The sequence below is a fragment of the Pterocles gutturalis genome, unplaced genomic scaffold (assembly GCF_000699245.1).
Source record: "Pterocles gutturalis isolate BGI_N339 unplaced genomic scaffold, ASM69924v1 scaffold46262, whole genome shotgun sequence".
NCBI lineage: Eukaryota > Metazoa > Chordata > Aves > Pterocliformes > Pteroclidae > Pterocles > Pterocles gutturalis.
The window spans coordinates 1-10,233 of record NW_010109461.1 but is presented as its reverse complement, the minus strand read 5'-3'; the positions used below and the strand labels follow the sequence as shown (position 1 = coordinate 10,233).

The 10,233-nt window shown below is 37.1% G+C and overlaps 1 protein-coding gene across 1 annotated transcript; it reads left to right on the top strand.

Moving 5' to 3' along the window:
- Window positions 1-2,612: 2,612 nt before the first annotated feature.
- Window positions 2,613-9,937, top strand: POLR3G (polymerase (RNA) III (DNA directed) polypeptide G (32kD); the record flags this gene model as incomplete). The annotated part of the gene is made up of 4 exons (XM_010072975.1): window positions 2,613-2,732; window positions 4,783-4,912; window positions 9,104-9,166; window positions 9,887-9,937. Coding segments are annotated over exons 1-4 (364 nt in total), but the record flags the coding sequence as incomplete, so codon positions are not given.
- Window positions 9,938-10,233: the final 296 nt, after the last annotated feature.

Below are 10,233 nucleotides of genomic sequence, written 5' to 3'. Positions count from 1 at the left end.
GGGGTGTTCTCACCTGGCAGGGGCTTAGGCCCGTCGTGACAAATTCATTCTGCTTATTTGATATTTTACCTGATGCTTCGGGGGCATCAGGTTAAAAAAATCCCCCCAAAACCCCAACCCACAAACTCTTAGTGAGTTTTAATCTTAAATTTCAGTCCTTTCTCCTTTACATGCCCTTCTCTTCCATTGATTGCACCTGTCTCTGAAAATCAAGGGTCTGAACACAATCCAGAGTTTTGTTCAGAGAAGGACTTAGGATAACAAGAGCCCGTTTGAGCGTCAAATCATCACACCCGACGCCATCGCACCTGCCGCCTCAGGGACCCTGTTTCCACAGGCCTTTCCCTCCCAAAGGCCTCTGCAGCCTTCCCTGACTGACTGACCGAGCAACAGCGTACGTAGTTTTGAAGAAATTTTAAAAGCTTAAATCTGAAATTTGCCTTCTCATTTATAAATGATACACAAACTGTCCCTAAACACAGAAATGCACCCAGGTGCTCCATTAGGCATCGATTGTGGCAGCTGGAACACTAGTTGTCGTGGTGACTTTGTCATGCTTGGTGACTTACCACTCAACTTTTCCTTGATGATTTCTCCAGTCATCTGTCACTTCATGGTGTCAGTAGACATAAACCGTCTACATCAGTATGCTTTAAAAAATCTAAAGTTTCAGTAAAACCACTGAGTTGAAATACTGCCAGTTTTAAAGCTTGTTACTTCTCATCAGACTAATGCGCTATTTCAAAAGAATATTACCGACAGTTAATTTTAAAGCAGCATTTAAAAAATGGACCTTTATGTTCACTATATGTAATTCAAACAGCATGTCTCTCCATGCTAGCTGGACATCTCCCTTTTTTGTTAGGCTGAAAGAGGGTAGATTTAGATCAGATATTAGGAGGAAATTTTTTACTGTGAGGATGGTCAGGCAGTAGCCCAGGTTGCCCAGAGAAGCTGTGGATGCCCCATCCCTGGAGGGGTTCAAGGCCAGGCTGGATGAGGCTTTGAGCAACCTGGGCTAGTGGGAGGTGTCCCTGCCCATGGCAGGGGGATTGGAACTGGATGATCTTTAAGGTCCCTTCCAACCCTAACCATTCTGTAGTTCTATGATTCTATGTTTCTGTTCTTGATTCCCTTTTTTCACACCTAGATAATATAGTTGCTCAGGTTTGAGCCTTTACTGTATCTTTTATCTTTCTTCATTCTGCCAGGCTCATATCTTGCTTTTCATCCTGTTTTCAAATGAGTTTGCTGTTTCTTTTTTCCTTTTTTTTTTTTTTTTTTTACAGTTAATTAAGTACTCAGGCTTAGCTTTTGCTTTGTTGTCTTTCTTAAAATGATTTATTTAGGTCTCTCTGCTTATTTTTAGACACTTTTCAATGCTGCTGAGTGATGTGGAAATGTGATTTTGTTTTACCAAGTAGAGCTTATTCCTATTGAAAATAATACGTAGGAAAGTACTTGAATCAACCTGTTTCTCACTGGTATCTAATAAAAGGCCATTGCTTCCATTTGGGCGAATCTTAAAAGATCATAATCTTAAGTATCCATTTCATTGCTCCTAATCATAATTCTCTCCTGGATCCCTTGTTATTTTAGACAAGTATATGAGAAGCTGTAGGTATTGTGCAGTTTTTTATTTCCTGTTTGAACTTGTTATCTCACCCACACACTAATGGTGGGGATAGATGTGATGACACAGGTACAGTGTTAAGTCTCGAACAGATATGTTCTTACCAGGCAGGGTGCAATACAGGTGCAATTAATGGTAAACAGCACGTGGGTGATCTGGCCTGGGGCCTTGAACTGTTCTTTACATGGTCCTGGGGACTAAGCAGTAACACATTGCTTCAGCCATGCTTCTCTTTGGTCCCGTTTCTTGACATCTTCCCAGAAAAAAATGCGTTTCTTGCATTTTGGTTTACTTGACAACCCGTGGGTCATACAATCCTGAGATGAAGATTGTCATAACAGTGGTGGTGAGATGTGACTGTAAGTGCAGTTTTTAGCTTGCAGACATGCTGGAGTCCTTTGATGCTTTTACATTGAATCTCTTTGCTTTTTGCTCTTTGTCAGTACCCAAAACTAGTTACAAATATAACAGAAAAAAAAAATAATCTGAAGGATGAAGAAGCCATAAGGAACAAACACAAACTGGGTTTCTTTTTTTTGGAAAAAAAGTTCAGAAACTGCAAAATGTATTCACAGAAAGTTTAGGATCCTTGAACTTTTTATTTTGTTTGTTGTTTTTTTTCTTTTTTTTTTTTTATTTTTTTTTTAAATCTTGTTTCTGGTTCTTTTACCCTGGTTGAACTCAAGTCAGTGCATGTAAGGTTTGGAAGAAAGATGTTTAAAAGTCCTAGATTAGGAGGTAATTTCATGCCTGCAGAGGTGGCTAACAGAAATGAGGGTATGGAGTTGATTTTAGGTATGTACCAAATTTATAGTATGGGCATTAAAAATAGCTTACTATTTAAAATTATCTTTGAGTGTGGTTTTAAAATTACTGTTATCTTTGTTAGAAATTAACTTTATAGGTGATATATACATGCATTTGGTATATGTAACAAAAATAAATAAATAAAATTCTGTAATATTTTCAGTAACTCCAAATGGCTGGGTCAGGTAGAGGAAGAGGACGTGCTGCGTTCACCTTCAACATTGAGGCTATTGGGTTTTCTAAAGGTGCAGCTCTACCTGATGTTGTGTGTAAGCCTCCACCACCATTTCCTGTAAGTACAGCAAGTATCTTAGAGCACACTCTCTGCATTCAGGTGAAGTGTATTCAGTGCTGTGTTTAGACAATGTGATGAGAACCCTAAGCACATGAGGTCAGTTTTGAAGTATTTAATGTAAATCATTGTTTTTGTTATTCTTACTTTCTATCCCTTTGCTAGCTGCTGTATCCCACATTTAACTAGATTGCTGGCAAGATGTTCATTTGTTAAAATCCTCATAATGATTTGTTTTTGTGGACATTACAGTAATGGAAACACTGGATATCTGAATTTGTTTGAAACGAAGTTACCCTAGTCTTTAAAGCTATGAATGGATTTGCTGATTTTAGAAGTTTACTAGTGATGTGAACATAAAAGATTTTGGATGATTGTCTTGTACTTCAGTAGCAAGCATTTGAAAATAATATGAAAATAACTGAAAGGTATTTTATGTAATTAAGGAAACTTAATTGAGATTTGGCATTTGCAATGTATTTGAAAATTAAAGGGGAAGAAAAAGCATTTTCTGACTGTTTTGCTATGCAGGGAAGCTTGGACAATTCTGAGGTGGCAGTTTTATATAAGAGAACTTCCCAGTTATGTCAGGATTTGATCAAGGTTTTTCTCAGTCTCACCTGTTATGATATAGAAGTTGCAAGTTTGACATATAATTGGTGCTATGCTGAGATTTCTTTGAATAGTTATTTCACCCAAGGTTTTAACTTAACCAGATACTATATATCCTCCTAGTCCACCTCCACAATCAAGTTGCGTGATTTCATTGATACTAAGCCATCTGTAACTCTTCCTAATATGAATGTTGCAGTCTGCTTGATAGCACAAGGAAACTGAATTCTGTGTGAACCACAGCTTCTGCAGTTACAGTCAGCAGTGGATCAGCCTTGTAGAAGAATTACTAGCCCCACTATATCTAAGGTATACCATGGAGAACTTAAAAATGCTTTCTTCCTTCTGTGAACAAAGTTTCAGATCTAAGTTAAACTTATAAGGGGAAGTCTTGTGCCATTCAAAAAAATCAAAGTTAGCCCAGTGGCATAATTAGGATCAATAAAAATTTCAAGAATTAGATTTAATGATTGGACAGTGGCCAAAAGTATATTACAGCTGTTGACTGACTTAGAGTGAATTTATTTTAAGCAGTGAATTGTTGCTATTGCATATTTCTAATAGAGTTATGAGTTCTTATGAACTTCCTGTAAATCCAATTCGAAATCCAATTAAGGAGCATCAGCTTAGTGATTTAAAATGTTTGCCAGCTAGCAAATATAGCTGGAAGCAGTAAACTCCTTTCATGATCCAGCTCTGAGACTTGTGATAGCACTTTGTGCTTCGCAACCTACCACTCAGGTATTGATTGTGCACCATCTGTCATGTGAGAGAAACAACATCCATTCTGTAATTCTGTCTCTGGCTCTAGTGTTCTGTATATTTGTAAAACTATTTTCACTTGTTTATATTTCCCAATTTCAAGATTAATTGTTCAATAAAAAGCCCCCAAAAACCCAAACCGTAACAATTAACTTAAATTCAACTGACAGAAACTGAATTGTGTCAGGGTCTGTGTGCTACCTGGTTGTATGACAGTACAACCTGTGTCTGTGACAATAGTCATGGAAAGGGTGTCCATGTTATTCAGAGTACTCATACTTAATGTAGTTAAACCCCTGTTTATAAGAGGTTAAGGCCAGTGCTACTCTGACTGAAGAGAGAAGCACTGGATTCTGAGTAACTTAGGCTGGTGTGAAAAACTGCTTTTGGCAACTAAGAGCCTAGCGTGACTATGAATGACTATTTTACAGTTTTAATACTTTTTTTTACTTGATTTCTTGATACATTTTTTGCAGAAAGATACAAATATAAAAGGTATAAATTTAGTTGTAAAATTAGTTATGCATGTCACAATGGAATAAAGTATACTTGTGGAGTAGCATAATGCATGGTTGCACTCTTCTGCAATGAGCTGTGTTTATTGTAGATTTTGTTAGTGTTCCTGTGTATCTGATGGATATTAAGACCTTATAAATAATAAACATAATTTGTACAGAGTACAGACAATAAACCAGTGCCTCTGAAAACAGGAGAAGATGAAGATTACATGTTGGCCTTAAAACAAGATCTTAGAGGAACTATGAAAAGAATGCCATATTTTTTGGCAGTAGAAGAAGATCGTGAAGGTTTGTTTGTGTGCTTTTTATTTTTATTTGTATCTTCAGTAGTTATTGTTCTGTGAAGGATGATGTAGTGAAATGCATGTGTTGAAGATGTACTTTTTATTGATAATGAGGAATAATTGAGGAATTGGCAGCTTAAGATAATAGGGAATTTTTCTGCTTTTACACTTACTGAAGTTATAGGTCACATTTACAAGTGCTATAACTGGAAAGCAACTACTGGGTGAAAAGAGAGGTATCAAACATCTGTTCCATTTGATATACAGTAAGAAACATTTGACTAACTATATGTAGTCTTTTCCATACTTTTCTAACCAATACAGGTGAAATAGGCATTCCTACATGTTAAAATACCCCAAAAATTTTGCATTGGAGCAAATAAATGTGCAGTAAATGCTAGTATTGAAATTTAGCTGCCATTTTAATTGTGTAAAGACATAATTAAAATAATCAATCTTATATTTAATAGCTGGACATTCTAAAAGGTACTATTTTTTTTTTCCCTAAGTCCATTCAGGAGAGATTTCTAAGTATTAGTGACAAGTCACCTGAAATATGAAGATTGAGATGAGAATAAGTGATTTACTGAGGTTTGCATCAGAAGCAGAGCTGGATTAGAAGCCAAAGCTTGATCTTGTTCTACTTGACCTAAAAATGTCTTTTCCCTATATGTAATTAAAAATTAACTGCTTTGTTATTGTTTGATAGCAATAAATGCTCTGCTATACTTGACATACATTATTATACTGTTAAACTCCAAGCTTCCTGGTCAGAAAACTGAGCTAGTGGGAAAGAAGGAAAAGGGAGCAGGGTAAGAAGATTTTAATGTCTGTTTACCTGTCTGTGGGGGTATTGTAAATCTAGCAGTCAAAAGGAGGTTGTTACTGTGAGCAGTGATTCTTTCTGTTTTTTATTTTTGCTTAGTTCTGTCATCCTTCTGAGTGTTTCTTCTGAATGGTATAAATGACAAGTGCTGTTACAGGAAAATAGGAAAAAACAAGATATTAGGAAATGTCACATGTATCAGATCCTAGGCCCAGTCAGTGCAACAGGCAGTCTCTAAAAAGCTTTATAAAAATGTTTAAGAGATCCAAAGTGGCCAAACACTAAATAATCATTTCCGTGCTATCTTGTGCCGATTTTGAGTAATAAGAGCTGCCTTGAACTCTAAAGTGTGAGGTTTAATTTACACACCAAAACCACCAGAATGTTTTCTGACTGAACATAGATGACGTAGGTACAATGCTGGTACATAGTCCAATCCCATCTGAATTTTTGGTAATTTTTGTTCATGGTATAGTGGTGAATTCTAAAGGTTTTTGAGACTGCTTGTAATTTTTTTTTTTTTTTTTTTGGTAGGCTTTGAGTGTAACACTATTAACAGACCTTATTGACTGACCACTTGTTCTTGTACTAAAGCACTGTTTAAAGTGGAGCAGCACTCTGCAGTACGAGCAGTGAACACACTGCTGACCAGACGTGGCTCACAAAAGGCAGAATATTTCCTCTGACTTGCAGCTGGAGCCCAGCAGTCACCGGGACACAACAGGCAGCTGTAGTGCAGCACAAGCTGATGGCCCAGGGTGGACCCTGATGGTGTGGCCAGGTAAAACCTTGATTATGAGGCAAGAACAGGACATCTGATCTTCATTTCTAGTTCCCTTTATGATGATAGAAGAATTCCAAATTACTCTTTTATCACATCTCCTCTTTCATCTTCTGAGTAAATGAATTTCAGTCTCTTTGGATTCTCACCTCACCAGAGGCTTGCCATGTTCTTGATCTTTGTCAGACTTGAAGTGTGCTACTTCCGTTTGAGGAACAAAAAAAGAAACTGCTATGCCTGAGAGCTGGCCAGGGTTATTTCCAAGGAATCAGCAGTTTTATTAAGACATTATCTCTCTTTTCCAACTTTGCCTCACATGATTGTTCTTACTGTTCACCTCAAAATCATCTTTGTTTCTGCAGCCTTCTTTCTGAGGTGGAGTGATCTCTGATGCTGAGTGTGCTCCTTAATAGAACTGCCAGCTTTGAAGAGTGTTTTTATACAAAAAACTGGCAGTTGCAGGGACAGCAGGTAGACAGCCACCATATAGCCTCAAATTATGCTTCAAATGTTCTCAGCATCTCCTCAAGGGTAAGTTGGTAAGTTGAGGTAACTTTTTTACTGAAAGTTTAGTTGTACAAAAATGCCTCATCTGAGGGGTGGGATATAATTACATCTGTAGTGATCTGCATCTTAAAAAGCTTGCTTTCATCTTATTCACAGTATGCAGTTGTCTTTGGGACTGCATTATGTTGCAGAAATGGCCTAGCTTTTAAGAAAATTGCTTTCTTTCCCCCCAAGGTAGATTACTTTAAACTGATCTTTTCTGTTATCTGGTTTACAGCCCTTTGCTCCCCAATATTTCATCAGAACATTTGGTAGGCGTAAGACAGGCGGGGGACTGTGGGCAGGAACTTCTTAAATTGTCTTTGCTACAAGAGCAAATGGATTCTTTTAAACCCTCAGCACAACATATGTGAGCCAAATGATCCTTTGAAGTGTGAGAAGGGAAACATTTTAATTAGTTAGGACGTAGCTAGCTGTCTTAAATCCTTCATTATTCCAGTAGTAAATGAAAGCCATGTCTAATACTACCTGGCAATTATGATGCATTAGTGTGCTATATAGAATAGATTTTCAGCATTCCTCTCAACACTCACTCATTTTGAGTGAGTAGCAGGTGTATTCTATAGCAAGTTTGCTATTTTCCTCACTTCCTGCTTCTTCACTCCCCACCACAGACTGAGATCTTGATACAAATTTATATATTTCCTCACTTCATAAGCTATGAATCATTCCTATTTTTCCTGCAGGTATACCTGCTATGACTGAGTGACTGTCACCTTGGTAGTGGTTTCGAATTAATTCACTAGCTGTGAGTGGTGAGAGTCAGTTAGTTGTATTTTTTCACTGATGGCATCAGCAATTAGTTCTTCACTAAAGAACCCTGAGCTGAAATAAAAACTACTAGTTTCTTCACCCCTGCTTGACGACAGTTTCGTGCAGCGTTTGCACAGGCCACCTACATTAAATGCCCCTGCGACACTGTCATTTTAAATGCAAGCTCTTTGTTGCACAGTTTTAAGTAGGTCTTCTGCTTGCTCTTGTCATAACTAAGTTTAAAACTGAGCTTCATTTCTGATGTCTTCTTTCTCCTTCCATTTCTCTGGTGACTATGTTAGAAGTATTTCACTGTAAATGTCACAGTCTGTCTTTATTACCAATTTTTGTACAATACCCACAAAAAGTATCCCTATTTGGGTAATGACTTATTACCGCAATCAGAATAAGTAATTTTGCATTAACTGGATTTTGCAGTTGGGCATGGTAATTTGGTAAGAAAAAATGGGATTGATTTAAAAATACTTAAGTTTTGATACAACTTTGGTCATTACAGATTGTACAAGAAAGGTTTTTTTGCAGTATCAATGGATGTAATTACACTGTAGAGCTACTATATTATTTACAGTGCAATTCTCCGTTCATGTGCTTGGAAAAGAGGTTAAAAGGACTAAAATGTGTTGCTGGTGTTTAGGACACATCTCTCTTATGCTGGAAAGCTTTGCCATTGCAGAAGTACTTCAAGTCGTGGGAGTTGATCATGATGAGTCTGAGACGTGGCCTTTTGAGACCTGGCAATTCTGGGTACTCTTTGTGATTAGCACAGTGATGATAAATCTCACTGACTGGTTTTGTGGCAAAGGTTTGTTTGCAAAATTGTTGACGAGTAGAAGAGTTAGTGTTCATTTGATGTTTCAGCCTTGTTTCCCTGCATTTATGTTTTCATGCTTTCCAAAGATAGAAGTATAAATTATAATAATTTTGGAGGTCTTTTTATTGGTGGGACTGTTTTTTGATTGAAAGAAGGTAGCCCAAAAATGCAAAGCAATATTCAGGGGTTTTTGCCTTTTTGGGGGGTTATAAAATCCAGGTCTTAGCAAAAGATTAGTCCTGTGAATTATCATAAGAACCTCTTAAAGTAGTGACATTATTTTTTTTTAAGTGTTTGACAACAGCACAATAAAGTGTTCAAAGAGGGATGAAAAAAAATTCATTGTGTGTTTAGTTACAGAAGAATATCAAGGACAGTGTCTGGATTGCCTTTTTAATTGATTGAATTCAGTAACTCTTTGTTTCCTTCTCTATAGTAATTGAGAGGTACAGTAAAAAGTACCATGACAGTGAGAAGGAGCATGCAGCATGGACCCCAGGTAACAGCTGAGATTATTAAAGGCTAATTCTTTATTAACCTGTGAAATGCTCTGCTCTTTTACATGTTTGATTCATTATTTGTCAAGCCATAAAAAAGTATGCGAATCCTTACCAAGTCATGTATTCCTTGTTGAAGGTTAAGCCCTTTTCATGTTTTCAGATCAAGGCAAAGTATTGATTTGTCCAGAAAAAGAAAGGAAAAAAACCCCTGACTTTATTTATTTACTCCATTGAAACGAATGATTTGTAGCAAAAAGTCAAGCTTTAGCTCTTACTGTAGTTTTTATTCTTCCTTGTGTGCAATGCAGATCCCAGTGCTGAACTGGGAGCAAACACTGATGTTACTAAAGTAACCCAACTTGATGTCTCAGTCACAAGTAGCTGGGTTTTATAACATTAAACCTCCACAACCATATCTGTATAGCTCCCTACTGCAAACTTATTTATAGAATGTAAATTGAAGGGCGTGTGGGCCACTGAAAGGGCGGCACATTTTCTCTTTGGGGCAGATGCAAGTTGTCATTAAGTTAGTGAAATGCCAGTCCTCACTGTCATTCCTCACTTTAAAGTACAGCTGTAATTTCATAAAGCTGTTGTGTGTAAAAACACTTAGGCATGCATGTAAATAGGATCAAGCAAAACGGGGGCCCCTGTGTGGCAGGGGGAGGATTACTGCTGTAAATCATCATTCATATATATTAAAGTTATTTTCTGTACAGATTGGAGAAGACTCCCAAGAGAGATGAAGCCAAAGAAAAAGACCAAAAAAGGTAGATTATATATTTTTAAGGAGCATTTACTACACACTAGTTGAGTGATAGAAGACATTATTAATAGAGCCGGTTAGGGAAAAAAATGGTAGAAATGTTAATTAGTCCTAATAATCAGGGCTTTTGGCAGATGTTTTCTAAATAATTTACTTGTCTGCCTACCTTTTGTTGTTTTTCCCTTGCTTCTGTAGGATGTTTTAACTTACTGGAATAGATTTATCTTCCCTTCCTGCTTTTCATATTGATGTACTATCCTAACTGGTACATATTCACAGAATCACAGAATGTTACAGATT